Genomic DNA, 16,543 nt, shown 5'->3' with positions numbered 1-16,543 from the left:
GCAAGTTGCAAACTCACTAGGTGGGTTTCCATTAACCCTCAAATTGAAACTGCAAATATAAATCACGCCAAATGGAAACACGTCAATTTCCAAAAAAAACTCCCATTTTCACAAAAAACGTCTTTACACTCGCATGAGGAGGTTCAGGCATTTTGAAAAAGACATATTTCCCCAAACTGCACTTTTTACACTTTTTTGTTAATATCACATGATGAAGGAACTGGCTCCCTCGGGCATCACGCAGCAGGCGCTCAGAGAAGCGCTAGTGCATCATCACATAACTCCTCCACAGATGAGAGGATCATGCCAAAGTTTTGAATCCACAATTCCTCCATGAAATTGTGGACTATCTCCTGATGTAACGTTAATGCCGCTTGGATAATCAGCACAATCACTTTAACACTTGCAGCATGTAAGGTTTTACTGTGAACAAACCAGAGTTAGTGACTGTTAGAGCTGTGGAATAACTAACCATACTACTAAGAAAACTAACTATGATGGTTTTGCTGACTTTTACTTTGTGTCTGTCGAGTTTGAGTTGATAAGAAAATTAAGGCAACATTAGTCTAAGTTCATCAAAAGAGAAAACCTTGGATTGGAGTACGATTGTATTTTGTTAACAAGAAAAATAAGCGTGAAAATAGGCCAAAACAGAGCTCTCAAACTGAGCTCTTGTGACTATGTGTGTTTTCATCAAAATAACTAACAAGAAATTCTGTTTTCTTTTGAACTAGTCAAATGACAACAGTTCAATATCCGTTTGACTCATTTTATGCCAACATTTTCTTCTGGTGACTGGGCTGTAAAAGTACAACTCTGGAGTTTCCCAGATACATAAATATTTATCTTTTTACACTCGACTGTATGAGCCATTGAGCAACTAAAGGTCATTAGGAGAGTCAAATCCAGATGTTTCTGTAAAGTTTAACTAAATGACCAGGAAATGTAAATTATGCCTAAGTGCTAAATTATCAAATGGAGAGCTCAAATATGTTAAATCTGCTTTTAATCTGAAGCACTGTCTGTTATTTCAGAGGCTTTTAATAAGAATTGTATTCATTGATCTTCTTGGTTTTAGTTTTGTCAGTATTTTATGTATTTTTTAAAACAATTTGAAAGTTTTGTTTCTAATTATCTGAGGTGTTTTTTGCTTAAAAATTTCACAAAATATATGAAAAGACGACTCAGACTGATCTCAACATTACAGCAAGAAACCATAAATTAAAATACAAAAACTGCATGAAAGGAAGATCGCTCCAACAAAGACAAACTGTTCTCTGTTAGTACAATAAATCATTAGTCACATGAACATTATCCGCTCCATCAAAGCTCCTCATGCAGCACATTAACTGCAGCTGCTTTGGAAAACACACCACAATGATCTTCCATAGACGCACAAACTGTAGGAACAGTTAAACACAACCTATGGCGCGGCACTTCTCTCCCTCCCGCGGATGAGCAGCTACAAAGTGAAAACGAGGAGATGAAAGACAACATTTCTTAACATGTTAAAGCCAGCGGACCATCACATTCATCACTGGGTCACTCCTCCATCCACAAAGTACTTCCTGCTCTGCAGGGAGAAATTGATAACACATTGTCTGTTTGCTCCATGACTGCCTTAGATTACATACTAAAACATATCTTTTTTTTTACTGTAAACTTCCTCCACAGCGTTCGCATTTAAAGGCACAATCTGTAATTACTACAGGGGCATGTTTAAAAAGCGTTCTCTAACTTTGGCTCTCGTCACACACAGTAAGGCCTCATCTAAAGATCCCCTTACGACATGTTTTAAAACACAATCTTTAATTTAAATTACTGGTTTGATATTTCTTTTTTTTTTTTTTTTTACAAAAGTTTCTACATATGCTTTTTTGCAAAATTACATCTACTCCTTCTTTACACTTTAAAAAAATGTTTTTAAAGTTTAAAAGTTTTCATATAAAAATACCTGTGAGTTCAATAGTAATTTTTATTAATGTTAATGCCTTTTTCCACAAAAAAAGCCTAATTACCCAGTTTTGACTAGCTTGTTTGTAATCACATGACTTTTATGAATAGAAATCCAGATAGAGAACAGGAAGGGATAAATCCTAATAGGCTGCTGTGCAATAAAAGTGCCACAGAAATTAGTCCTAAAATGCGAAAATGAGTTAGCATGTTTGCAGTAACAGTTCCCTTGTCTAAATGTTCATGGGTTTTTTGAATGGGTTTTTGGTTAGAAGCCTGAAATGTGGTTAACACAAACTGAAGAGACTTTCACATTTTGTTCTGCACTATAAAATACATCAGCAAACACCTGACTTGTGAATTTTGAAGCTTTCATGTTTCTTAAAAATGGCAGTTGCTAACAAGTGGCTATATAAGATTGCAGAAAGTAATCGTGTATTATTATAGTGGCGACATTAAGTCCAGTGATTGTGTTGTAGTTTGTTTAAAGCCTAATGTTAGCTTTATACTTCTGTCAATTACATGTACACCTAAAAAATCACAAAAGTGGTGTTCACTTGTGATGATTATCCTGCTGAACAAAAAGTGTCAGGATGGTTAACATTTATTTTATCCAAAATCCAATGGAAAAATCCCACAGGCTTTTTTACAAGGAAAAATGACGATAGCTTCAAAAAAAAAAAAAAAGTCTCAATGCCTTTAAGGTTTTACTCAGATTATGGACAGTTTGATTTGACTGGTATCAGTAGAGACAGTTACAAATGTAAGTACTTCTTACAAAGTTGCAAAAAGCAATATCTGTGTAAACTGAATACATAAGTATTTTTCTGGATTTAAAATGTAGCTTCTATCTACAAAGAATGAACCCCCCCCCCAAAAAAAACTCATTAATTCTCTTAAAAACATGTCACTTGGAGCGTAGGGAAGTCACAAAGGTTTGTTAAGTTTAATAATGTTCATTTTTGAAATCATATTTATGAACTAAAAAAGCAGTGGTCATGGGGGATTTTAAAATATTTATATTCGGTAATGAGCTCTTAAACAGTTTTACACTTTATATTTGTAATCTCAGCAGAGCAAGCAGAATTTTCATAATCTAAACTTTTTAATTTTTGTATTTAACTATGAGCATAATTTCTGTGAAAAGGTCAATAATATTGTGCATTTTACTACAGTGCTTCTCCTACTGTGATCCACAACCTCTTCAGTCAAGGCTTTAGTCTCTAACTCCATCTAGTGGCCACATGGTGAACTTCATAAATATAATAATTGTCTAGAGTTTTTGTTCCTATTGAAATATAAAAAGGGGAACTTTCTGGCATCTGTCGTCTCTTTATTATGTATTAATCAATAACAATACTATAAATAAGACATACTGTTAGAAATCGCAGTGTAGGACATGGAAAGCAAGTTGACACAAAAGAAAAGTTTATACATCACATTCACAGAACGAAGACCTCGACAGAACACACAGGGATCAACATTTGGAATTGCTTTTTCATAAGAATGTAAATTGAAAACCTAAATGCAATTTGCATCAAAGTGTCGCAGTCGCACAAACTTTTCCCCCAAATAACTACATCCGGTATTTGTCTTTTTTCTTATAGTGTAGCTACATTTTACAATACGGTTGCCAATAAAATACTATAACTTATGTTTAGGAATGATCAACCTGAGATTAACTCAATTTAGAAAGAAATGACAACCTGACTCATAAACATAGCTAGACTAGCCCCTGTTCACTGAACTGTACATTTAAAGGATCAGTTTTACTTTCCTCCACTGTGCTCTAAACATGCTCGACAATCACAGTACATGGAGCGAATGATAAAACTCATCCCTCCTTTTAAAGAGCTGAATGTCAACGTCCGCTACCGGCCAAAGTCACACAGACGCCCAGCAGAGTCATAATGTCAACAAAGGCCGAAAAATACATACAGACTTCAGTGTTTCAGGGTCCCTCGCTGTGACTTTTTAAGTAGTTTTACCAAGAGAAAAATATTCTCAGAGAAGAGCAGCAGAATTCAAGCTCCTGGAAGTTCAGATCTGGCTGCAGAGGAAACCAAAACAAACACTAACCAAAACAAACCTGTGATTGTTTGAAACATCCAAAGCTGTGAGACGCAGCTTCGGTACATTAACATACATCATAATGAGGCACAAAGCGAGGTGCCATGTCCCAACAGGAGGACCGATGGCCACCGACAGACATCATAAATGTAAAGTTATGCAGTATAATCAAGGCCAAATAATCTGATAATACAACATTTAATGATGCTATGGAGTGCTGGTTTTATACAATGGAGATGATGATTGATGTCATTCGCCGTCTTATATCACGTAAAAGACGCAAAGCAGCAAACGCACAGAAATTCTGCTTGAAGCAAGTCCCAGCATTTTCTTTGTGAATGTCATCGTAAATGTTATTTAAAGACTCTAAAGGACAGTTCACCCCAAAATGAAAATATTTTTCCCTTTACCTGTAGAGCTATTTGTCAGTATAGATTGCTTTAGTGAGAGTTTCTGAGTGATGGAGGTGTTGGCCATAGAGATGTCTGCCTTTTCTCTGATATAATGAAACTAGATGGTGCACAAAGTGGTAAAGAAATACATTTGACAGACTCAACAGTGAATTCTCGTTACTCAATATAATCCACAGACCTTGTTGTGAGCAGTTTCATGTAAGAACTATATTTCTTCAACTTAACTACACCCACCAACTGAATTACTGCAGAAAAAAGTGTGCATCTACTGATAGCTCACCCAACACCACAGATTTAGCTAAACTTACAGCTCAGCCAAAAAGGACACCATTAATACCCTCTTACACTGCCTTTTAAAACCATGAATGTCGTGCTGCTGCTTCACCTTGCCATTCATTTTAAAAGGTGCAACTGTGAAATGGTGGGACACAGTTGTCCCCTTTGTAAGCTGGCGGTCGATGTGGAAACACCGCCGAATTGACGTCTGTGTAAAAAGGACAAGCAAGCAGGACGAGTTTGTGACGGTTTATCTATGTGACCCCATGGACTTTATATAAAGACGGGCAACACGGCAGCTCCCCGAAAGTGTAGCTTTTCAATCTCGATCGCCCCCTGGTGTCTGCCTGCAGTATAGGTCATAAAGCCCGCCTCTCCATGTTCGTGAATAGGACTTTCCTATTTTCGTCGCTGAAGGTAGTTCTCATCATCCTGATGTTTGTTCAAGTGTTTGTTTTCATGATAAGTTCAGTCTTACGGAGTCATTAAATTATACAAAAAGGGAATTTCTGCCATGATTGACAGCTGTGACAGTCAATCCGTGTGCTCGCATTCAATGGAGCTACTGGCGATTGGTCGAACAGGTGTTTTGGTGGGAACTCCCCAACTCCTTCACCAGTGCAAGATGGCCGGTCTGGATATTTTAACCTCTCTTAAGCATAGCAGGTGGTTAGTGGGGGCTTGTCGTCCATCTTTATATACAATCTATGATGTGACCCACTGCTGGTAGGTTTAAAAAGCAGTAAGTTGCAGTTAGCAGCTAGTTCAAAGAAGAAGAAGAAGAGCACTCAAAATTGTCTGCAAATTGCAGAGACAAAGAGGTCCCGTGCTCCTAACATTCAGAGCAGAGGGCGAGAAGAATCACGATATTACAGAGATGGTAAATGATTGTTATTGCCATGTTATGTCATTTTTATAAAAAGTGCTAAAAACACACCTTATGTCACACTAAAGGGAGCTACAAGACGCCTGCATTGTTAGGAACTTTCCCCCATCACACAATTTCAATGTAAAAAGGGCTCATGTTTACATCGCGTGCTGCTCTCGTCCATGAGTAGGTGCACGCTTCCTTCTGTGCAGTGGCACAGTTGGTGGGTGAAGTTCAGTAGTAAGAAAACACATGAAACTGCTCACAACAAGGTCTGTGGATTATCTTGAGCAACCAAGTCATGACTTCTGGAAAGAAACAATGCTATCTACTTTTCAAATGTATTTTTTGGTGCTTTGAGCGCTGCAAGCCAAGTGCCATTTAGTTCCATTAAAGTGGAGAGAAGGCAGACATTTCTACGGCAGATATCGCCAACACTCAGCAGCTCACACCAAAACAAGCTAGACTGATAAACAGCACTACAGCTAAGTGGAAAATACGTGGGGTGAACTGTCCCTTTAAACGCGGTGAGGTTTTACATGTACAGCAGCAGCGATCAAAGCTGCATGTAAAGGCTTTATTTACAGTAACATACAAAAACATTAAAATAAATGATTTTTTTTTAAATCCCTTACAGCAACTCAACACTGTTCAAAGACGCAGGCCAGCGACTGTATTTAACACATGGAATAAAAAATAACACTTAAAAAAATCCCACATATAAAATTTTAAACATCGAAAGAAACGCATCAGATCTGTATAAAATGACAGTTGAAGCTGATTTGTTGGAAAATGCTTTAAAACAAAAGAAGGCAGACTGACCCTTTCGAGGTCAAGTTCGAAGTGCAGTCATTTACACCATTTTGCCCTTCTTTTGTGTGACTAAGTCCGTCCTTCTATAGTTTGTTTTTATGTGCTCCGTTTTTTCAAGTAATCCCAAATCTCAGTGACATAATCCATTTTCGATTGTTCCAGTGGTTTCTTACCTGTCCATCACTGAGGGTCAGTGAGTTAAAAAGAAAAGTGCTGAAAATAGAAAAGCTCAGAGAAGCATGAAAAAACTTCAAAACAAACACAAGTAATCCAAGTTTGGCTCATGAGGACAGTTTGGAGTAGCTCGGTGGGGAAAACTTGCGTTTCAGGTATTTGATTATGTAGAGCGGAAGACAGCTGACCAGCGTGATGGCGAGCACCTTCCACAGGAAAGGCCAGGTCGTGATGAACGACAAGTCTGCGAGAAAAAAGAGGGAAAACAGCTTAAATATACGTCTATGTATTGTGTTATGATTGAATGGGTGAATGGGTTTTCATTCAAGTAATGAAAGAGTCACTTGAAGAAAAAAAATGGTTTAGATCGGGCTTAGAAAGTCAACGTCAGATGCTGGTTTTGATGTGTTGAATAGAATCACATGTCCAAGTTTGTGCATTTGTCACAACACTACAATGAAAAGCCAACAGTGGAATGACACAAGACGAACACCTGCAGCACACATGATGTAACAAAAAATCAAATCAGGCAAAAAGATAACAGTAAAACATCACTGAAACACAGAGACGTAACAAATGCAGACAGGTGCATGAGGGGGATGAGGAGATGAATTTACAGGCTGCACACCTACCAAGGAAAGCTCCAAAGGACACCCTGCCTATGCCTGTTGCCAACATACAGAAGCAAAAGAAATGCAGCAGAAATAGAGTGAGTGCAGGACAAAGGTTAGCAGTGAACAGAGAGGGAGAGAGGGAGCAATAAAAGCACAGAGCTGAGGGCTGAACTACTGCACAGCACTTGGGTGTCAGACAGAGTTGCATCAAAATCAACACAAAGCAGGTGCAGTGAAGAATACCGTGGCGCCTTGAAGTGCCCAGTTCAATACTGGACTTAACAAACCAAAAAGTAAAGTTATCCTTCTTCTGCACTAAAGGCTCACTAGGAGAAAGTCAAAGCAATGTGCAACAAAAGTAAAAAACAGATCTGAAACAGACATCGAAACAGTAACCATCGATTATGAGCAATACTCTTTTTTTCCTGTGTAACTTCATGACTACACACATATGTGGGTACTGAGCGTGTATGACCAAACAGCTGTGTGAGCATGAGTTTGGGTGTTTATTTTCTAGTTTCTGTTTTTTTTCCCATTAAATTCACTTTCTACCTATATTTTAGTTTTTTTATTCTGATGTAATCTGCCTGTATGTTCTTATTTTTTTTCTTATTTTTCTACATTTGGGATGCTTCCGGGCACAGCACTCAGGGGAGGTCGGGACTTTATATAAAGGTAGTGATCAGATACCAGACATCTAAAGGAAGCTGTGAAACTTGCAGACACAGCAAGAGTGAATGTGGGACTGGGTTTCACTTACACCACCGATACTGTTTACAACAGTAGCTGACAATTCCTGCATAGTATATCTTAAAATTTTAAATCTTTTAAGTTTGCACAGTTTTAAGCTTCAGCACATTAAACTATTTATTACTAATTAACTAACTAATTTCAAAGATATATTCTGGAACTTAAAAAAAAGCTTTTCTTTTAATTACTGTAGTTTTCAAAGGCAAAAGGAGAAAAAAATAGGATACCTACCAAAGTATTCATTGAGGAAGGCGAGCGAGGCGAGGTAGCAGCCCAGGCTGAAGAACTCAGCCACCACCATGAGCCAGTGCCAAGTGCGAATCGTCAGCGCCACCATCAGCAGTTCGGTCAGGATGAGCGCTGTGAAGGAGATAGCGACCACGTGCACGAACTCCGACTCAAACAGCACCAGCGCACCATACATGAGGATGCCACCTGGTGGCGCCAAAGGAAACAAATCGACATCCGCACAAAAATTTAGTTGTTTGAGGAGTTTGAAAAAGTTTAACCTGGAAGACGAAAAGTGGTTGTGTCTGTGTGTGGTTTCCTGCGGGACAATTTTTCTTCATGCATTCTTTCTTTATTAAATTTTTTTCCCCACAATCAGCTGACTGAGACACTGAGTTAAGGATTAATGTTTCTGCAGAGGACAGATTTAATACCGTTATTTAAGAGATTAAAATGTGCCCCAGTGTCTCCAACTGATTAACATCTTCCAGTGTCCAGACACTCACTCATCTTTGGGCGCCTGCTGTATCTTGATAGCCCTTCATTTTATCATAACACAACACAAATTGAGCTTAATAGCCTATAACTGATAACATAATTGCTTTTTCATACAGTCTTCATACAGCACATTCCAGAGAGTCAAACTCTGTAATAAATTAAGCGACATTGGTGCCTAATATTTCCCCCACTGCTGTCGTCCTCTCATATCGTCTTCATGTTTCTTTTTTTTTCTTTCACAGACCTGGTATCGGCCTTTAATTAAAAACCTTGAGCTGTCAGGAAGTCATGCTCGAGCAGGAACATGGATCTTTCTCACACGCTGCATGGCTTAGCGATTACAGAAATATCGATTTACTGGACAGACAAAAGCCTGCATGTAAAAGCGGATGGCGGTTGGAAACCTAAGATACTGAGAAAGTGACTGTCCGAGAGTTTGAAGGGGCCCGGGGACCCTGGTATTAAGACACAGTTGGAATGATGAAATGGTGGTTGAAGAGTTGCTCTGTGCCAGACTGGTCATTCTTTACAGATACTGTCATATATGTATATGTATATGGTTCTGTAATATTTATAATATCTATATTAAAATTGCTTGTTAGAATGAGTCCATGCACCTTACCTTGATACACACTGATCAAAACCCAGATGAGGAAAGTTTTGAAAGATAATGAACGCCCCTAAAAAAGAGAAAAAAACATCTATGAGTACAACATACTGTACGTTCACAGGACATGTTCTGCTTAAAGTTGGTAGGGGCCTGTTTACCAATACAGCATTTCTGGCAACAAGTAACCACCACACTATCCAAATTCCTTGGCTGTGCCATTCTGTTATCGCCCTCTCTATGCATAGTTGGTGATCTAGATAAACTCAACAAATGCTCAAATTAAATACCTTGTGGCCCTAACTATCACCAAACAAGGGGAAAAAAAGGAAAAAGGTCAATATCCCACAGTGGTTATCTCCTAACACAACAGATATCACTGGAAAAACAATCAGCTCTGCAAAAAAAAACAACAATGAAACATATTCAATGATTCTCTATCACAATGCCAGTGAACTGATGCCAGAATAAAGATAGAAATTTAAATGAGGGGAAGGAAAGGAAAAAAGGGAAGCAGGAAAGGATGAGAGAAAAAGTTTTTTTTTTATGAAAAGGTGTATTTGTGTAGGCACGAGCAGAAAGGATGAGTAACACCAGACCAAACCAATCCTGCAAACTCTTACATGAAATGTAACTAAACCCAAGCAATAATCGCTCTATTTGTTTGTTTGTTTTCATTGACTTTTGTTCTTGCTTTTGCTTTCTTTATTTTAAAGTATCTTTCTGTTCATTGTTGTTTCTTTCTTTTATCCAATATCAAATCTATCATTACTTTGTTGACTTTGTATTTGGTTATATGTATGAACTAAATGGTGGATAAAGGGTTTTTAAAAAAATAAAATAAATTTGTTAGGGGAAGAGAATGCAGATAGAGTGAATTCATTTCACCAAGCACTTTTTAAAAAATAAAAAATAAAAAAAAAATGGGGCACTGTACCTTGGTGAGGTCTTTATAGAGCTCGGGGTACAGCAGAGCCATCTCTGGCTTCACATCTTGGTCCAGAACCAGGGAGAACACCGGGAACATGGTGTAGATGGTGGCATACCTGCACATAACAAAGCAGTGTTTAGACGGACAGAAAGGACAACAACATTACATGCTTACATTATCAAATATATGCACACATCTGTGTTTTGCAGCTCTTGTGATATTAGTTGTTGTTAGACTTGTCATATCTTGCCTTTTCAAAGACTGTAGTGTTTCAGCAAATTACAGTATTATGATGCAAACAGGCAACTTAGAGAATGTCAGTACAACCAGGATGTTAGTTATGCTTGGACGGTCTGGGTATATCTGTGACAAGGTGCACAAAATTAAAACAAAAAGTCTTTTTTTCTCCACAACAAGACATCTGGGGAAAGTACATACCCAACCATGAGGAAACCCTGGTACAAGGGCACAGAGGCAAAGTAAAATACAGAGGAGAAGACAGCCTGAGGACAGAAAAAAAACATTGTATTAAAGTTTGCTGAGGAACTTTATGGTCCACCCTGTGGAAAACTGTCTTGCTTCACCCCAATTTTCAAACAAGACTATTAATTTTAAGCAGACATCTGGACTAAGTCAACGCACAGGATTCTGAAAAGACAAACTAAATGCAGTCATAAAATAAATAAGTAATTAAAAACATGAGGTGACTCATTTTTATTTAAATTTATCAAAACAAGTAATGTCTAAAATCTATTCTGTCAGTGATATGATGATTTCAGTACCTGCATGGTGGAGATGATCATGCCTCTGTGCATGACGAACTGACCCAATGCTGCAGAGCGCTTGTAGCTGTTCCTGCCGTGAACCATGAGCAGGCGACCGATGTGCTTAAACTGAGTGATGGAGAAGTCTGCAGCCAGAGACGCCTGCTTCCCTTCCTGTTTACACACAAGAATAAAGAATCATGTGGTTCGTGTGCCACTGAATTTCTTAACAGATTAGAAAAATGTGTGACCTTCAGTTAAATGAAATCACCACTGAAAGACATAGTTTTACAAATTAAAAGTGCTGCATGTAACTCTTTAACACAGACTCCTATGACCTCAATTCATCAAGAATTTCCTCAGTTTCTGGATTCTCCGTTCACCGTGGAGGCATGTGAGAAACAAAGTTTAAAAGTAAATATCAAAATGTTCACTCTGGGGATAAAGTAGTCCTTTAACCCTTTGAAACCTGGCTGGATATCTCTTTTTTTGTGCTATGCTCAGACACCTTCAAGTATTACTGTGTATTTGTTGATGTAATGATTTAATGATTTAATTAATTATTTTTTGCTTTTCTCAGATTTTTCCCCCTAACCTTCAGTTGATCCTTTGTTTTGTTTTGTTTTGTTTTGTTTTGTTTTGTTTGATTTTTTAACTTTTTACAATTTCTTTTTGCTAATTTTTGGTCATTGCTCCTTGAGTTGCTCATTGCCTTCTTCCCATGTTTCTGAAAGAAATCAAGCCAATTTGCTCAGGTTTCAAAGGGTTAATGGACTGAGTGCTAAACATCTTTACCCAAGATTGTCAGATAAATCTGACTTAATTAAGTTACAGGGCCGAATCAAAGAAAACCCATCAGCTCTCAATGAAAAGCTCTGTGGTAACTGTTTGTGTAGTGTATAGAGGCCTTTACCTTTCCTTCAATTCCAATACCACAGTCTGCAGCCTGGATCATACTGACATCATTTCCTCCATCACCTGACACAAAATGAAAAAAAAAACCAAACCATTAAAAAACACATTATTCTATAATGTATGCTTGAGGTTAGAAAAAAGGTTAGAAAAATAGCAGACATTGCTGGTGCATCCCCTAGTGAACTGTGACTGCCATCTTGTGGATAAACACAGTAAAACATTTCTGCTTTTGTGTGTGTGCGTTTCAGTAATTTACATCCATTCCAGACTCAAATGCATCGTCAGCACCTTTAAGTTTAATAGTCAGAACTGGGATATGGCAAGTCATTTCTAGTAACCAATCAACGTTCTCCCAATCATCAGAGTATGAAATGATACAGTGGATTGCTTATTTATTTAATCTTGTTAATGGATTGTTGTACACATTTTCCAAAAAAATCCTTCCCTAAAACTTGGATGAATACACACAGACTTGTTTTACCCAACAGAATTTCCCGGACTGTCTGTGGACTGGTGCCAACATCCAGCCTCATAATGCTGCTGCCACACTGTTTGTCAGCGCTCACCTATGGCACACGTTCTGTTGGCTGTGTGCTGCTGGAGCAGCGTGACGATCTGGGCCTTCTGAGTCGGGGAGCAGCGACAGCAGACCACGGCCGGACACTGACATGCAAGCTCTACAAACTCGTGCTCGTAGTACCGCAAGCACATCTGCATCACAACATAGATGGGGATACAAGACACAGGTTATTAGAACCTGAAGGCCCCAAATGTATTCCTTTCAAAACATTAATGGGCTTTCAGACCACATAAGTTAAAACCTGTTTTTTCCTGCTTAGCTGTTACAAATTTTCAGCAAAAGTTCAAATTTTTCTGCCTCCTAAAAATATGACTAATATGCTCTTGTGATTTGTTTTCCTTTTCAAATCCTCAAGGCCTTGGTTGAACTCCAAAGTTATTACTTTTGGCTGAGAAGCACTTCTTATTCTCTCATCGCCTGTTTTGGCTTCATCCTCAGCATCATCTGCTGCACAATGAAATGTCGCTTAGTACCTCTAAGGAGTCTCCAGAGATGACCAGAGCACAGTCATGTTTCCTTCTGAAGGCGTTGAGCTCCAGATGGGCCTCTCCTCTGCTCGAGACCTGCTCGAGAGCCACGCAATACAATTAGCTTTGAGGAAATTTAGGCTTTTTCGTTATTACGAAGACGCATTATGATTATATCGATGAAAGAGGGAAAAGTAAAACAGCATACCGGCTTAAAGACGTGGATGTCCTGGTTTCTGGAAACTAAGTGGGAACTTTTAGCGATGCATGTAGCAGTCTCAAGCTTGTCCCCCGTCAGCATCCAGATCTGAGCGGAGATCAACATGAGAGTGGACTGAAGAATGCACAACAACTGAGTACAATTCAACTGACTAAATACAGTAATTGTATCGATGCATAAATACATAAAATTTCCAACAGAAGATTAGTATTTTCCTCCTTTTTATGTATCTGATAACCCTGAACCACTGCTGAGGTGTATTGGTTTGTATATGTTTCTCTCCACCAGATTACAGAGTTAACCTGGTAGAAGAGTTTACTTGCTTGTGTACCTTGATGCCAGCGTTCCTGAGCAGCTCCAGCGTCGGCCTGACGTCTGCTTGTAGTTGGTCTTCGACGCCAGTCAGACACAGAAGCTCCATCTCCCTCTCAAGGCTCTCTACCACTGCTGCGACCTTCAGGCCTCGATCATGGATGCTCAGCTTTGCCTGGTTGTAGCGACTCTGCATAAACAGGAAAAAGGAAAGCGGAGACAAAATGAGAAGGAAATAGTGGAGTAAAAGGACTGAGAAATAAACCTTTTAAAAAACTTGTTGATACCTGGAATTTACACATCTTAGGTGATCTGATCAATTAAAATTTAATAGTCATTGCACATCTGTCTGTCCTGGAAGAGGGATCCCTCCTCAGTCGCTCTTCCTGAGGTTTATACCATCCATCTCCCTTAAAGGATTTTTTGGGGGAGTTTTTCCTTAGATGATGTGAGGGTCTAAGGGCAGAGGGATGTTGTATGCTGGAAAGCCCTCTGAGGCAAGCTGGGTTTTGTGATAATGGGCTTTACAAATAAAACTGACTTGACTTGATCACAAGTGGACAGTGCTAAGTTTAAGTGTAAACGACCTGTAAGACACGTTGACTTTTTTGACTTTTTACTGCCACTTGGAATGACATTTAAGACCAATTTTACAATAATCAAAACTGAAGAAGGACAATCTTGCCTAAATGTTAATGATAACATGGTAACTATTAGAAAACCTAGTTTAACACAGCTCATTTTGGGGATAATGGCATTTCTCAGGACTGTGTGGGTGTGGCAGATCATGTTTTGATTAACACCTCATTGGATCCCATTTTTGTCAACTGTCTCTTGTAGTTCCAGCACTCTGACTCTGAATGCCTTCGCAAATCAAATCTTAACACTAAAATGAGAGAGCTGTTGTTGGAAGAAACAGAGCGTTTCTATTTCTCCATGAATTCATGGACGGTTAAGTTCACTCCGTTCAGTGCTCTGCTGCCCAGAGTCAAACTGACACTCAAAGTGTTCGGTGCTCTGGATAAGCGAACGGTACATTCCAACAGCGCTCCGAGTTTAGCAATGGTCCAGTTTGTGCCAGAGTGTGCGCCAGCACTCAGAGTAAGTGTTTCCGAACGCAACCTATTGAAAGAACCTTTTAGGGAATTCAATTTGGCATTTAAATTTAGTATCCTCTGACATCTGACTTCGAGTTTTTAATGGGTTTATCCATATTACGTGATATGGATCAGGAATAACCACGCCCAAATCAACGCAGCTTCAGGAAACTTTGAAAAAACTAAGATGAAAAATATTTCAAATTTGGATTGAGACTAACGTCTGAGATTTTTTTAGGCATTTTAGTACACGTGTAAGACCCTAAATTACATATTAAGAAAGTTTTGAGTGATTTAGGTTGCCAGAGGTTTTAATACCAGGTGTAAACAGGCTCAAAGAGAGAATACTGGACAGAGTTGTTCAACCTTAAAAGATAAGAAATCACTAAACTATGTTTACAATATTAAGAAAACCAAAATCCAAGATGAAAAAGTCTAAAATTTCTATGTTAATACAGTGCAACACTCAGCTCTAGTTTCATTTCAAGAAAACATGAGATTCAGTCAAGTACAGGACTGTATTGTATGAATGAGCAGGATAAAACAGCATGTGCAGTAGAGTCCATCCATACCTCAAAGTCCTGATACTGCTCCTCAGACAGAGACTTCTTGGCCACCACCAGTGTCCTCAAACCTTCTCTGGCCATGTTCCCACACTGACACGAAGAAGAGAAGGACATTAGTAAACGGAGATATACAAAAAGTTTTTGGTGACTTATATAAAATGTTTGTCTATATTCAGTTATGTCTTTTCCCTAAGATGAATATGATTCAAACACAGAGCATATCATCTGCTCTATCAGAGCAGATGCTGTATAAGTACACCATGTACAGTACCATCAATAGCAGCATATTGTTACCAACACCAAAGAAATCAATAGTGAATAACATAGCCTCTGGTGAAATCCAGAGGACACAGTAAAACAAAGGGATGGACGGCGGTTTATTTTTGATATGAAACACCAATGGGGCGAATCTGTCCTGTTGATTGGTTATTGACAAGCAGAGTAACCGCAGCGCCGGCTGATTTGACAGCGGGATATTACAGCCAACAGGACATCATTAGCACCATTGTTCAAGAATATGACATACTGTAATTACTTCAACTTTATGTAGGTCACTAATTAAATCAAACGCTGCCCCCAGTGCTACATGACTCAATAATGCCAATATAATTATGAACATATGCACACAAGACCTTCGACCACCAAACTGGTGTAGACATGGCCCGTTGGTGTCTCCATGAATGTCCTGATTAGGAGAGGGTGCTGGGCAAAAAATATTATGTGTAAGGCACGAAAGAAACATGTGTGACACTGTATAGCTTTAAATGTTGTTTATACTCATCAATTTTTATAATAGTTTCAATATGTGTCCAATGTGGCTCAATATAACTGAGCAATTTAACATTTCTGGTCTGGAAAAAAAGACGAACTAAACATGACAAAGAGAAAGCTAAATGTTTGTCATTTCTGAGGTGTTTTGGTTTTTTTTTTTGTTTGTTTGTAACACTGCAGAAGCTCCAAGTGTTTTTGTGCATTGTGCTGTGGGAGAATAGTGGACATCAATAGCGAAGTGTTTTTTAGTGTACTTTTGGATTTATAGTTCGGTTCATTTGGTCCCGACTAGGGAAAAAGAAAGACATAACAACATAAAACTGTTGCATTCAGTTCTGGTTAGGGCCCTGTTCACATTTACATTTTACAAACAAACCAGCACTTGATGTGCTTATCTGTGCACTTTGGTCCCACAAAGAGGTCACAAAGTATTATAAGTTTTATAAGACTGCAAATCAACTGCATGTTATGAGTAACAACTAATAGGCAGAAATAAAACGAATAGGAGGCATCCTGTACAATAATGATTTGGGGCTTATTAAGTGCACAGAGTTGGATACAAGCACAGCAGCTTTTGACCCGTCAGTTAAAGAAAATACTTAAACCTACACCTTAAACTTAAAATCCTGTGGTTGATTCCTTTTCTTTTAAAATCA

General features: G+C 38.6%; 1 protein-coding gene across 3 annotated transcripts in view; it reads right to left on the bottom strand.

Moving 5' to 3' along the window:
- Positions 1-3,265: 3,265 nt before the first annotated feature.
- Positions 3,266-16,543, bottom strand: part of atp9b (ATPase phospholipid transporting 9B) — a 53,636-nt gene continuing 40,358 nt past the window's right edge. For 2 of the 3 annotated variants that reach the window (XM_088090083.1, XM_088090084.1), the window contains exons 18-30: positions 15,123-15,206; positions 13,473-13,643; positions 13,130-13,228; positions 12,928-13,017; positions 12,441-12,585; positions 11,873-11,937; positions 10,978-11,133; positions 10,634-10,698; positions 10,202-10,310; positions 9,280-9,337; positions 8,163-8,366; positions 7,200-7,232; positions 3,266-6,811 (exon numbers count right to left, since the gene is read on the bottom strand). In XM_088090083.1, the coding sequence (XP_087946209.1) occupies positions 6,675-6,811; positions 7,200-7,232; positions 8,163-8,366; positions 9,280-9,337; positions 10,202-10,310; positions 10,634-10,698; positions 10,978-11,133; positions 11,873-11,937; positions 12,441-12,585; positions 12,928-13,017; positions 13,130-13,228; positions 13,473-13,643; positions 15,123-15,206 (1,416 nt within the window). In that variant the 3' untranslated portion in view covers positions 3,266-6,674. The remainder of the gene's footprint in view (positions 6,812-7,199; positions 7,233-8,162; positions 8,367-9,279; positions 9,338-10,201; positions 10,311-10,633; positions 10,699-10,977; positions 11,134-11,872; positions 11,938-12,440; positions 12,586-12,927; positions 13,018-13,129; positions 13,229-13,472; positions 13,644-15,122; positions 15,207-16,543) is intronic. The other variant, XM_042506389.2, reaches the window with a different exon arrangement.

This window comes from Plectropomus leopardus, chromosome 17 (genome assembly GCF_026936395.1).
Source record: "Plectropomus leopardus strain MGB_pleo_1.0 chromosome 17, ASM2693639v1, whole genome shotgun sequence".
In the NCBI taxonomy this organism is placed as follows: Eukaryota; Metazoa; Chordata; class Actinopteri; order Perciformes; family Serranidae; genus Plectropomus; species Plectropomus leopardus.
This window is presented reverse-complemented; position numbering and strand designations above follow the sequence as displayed.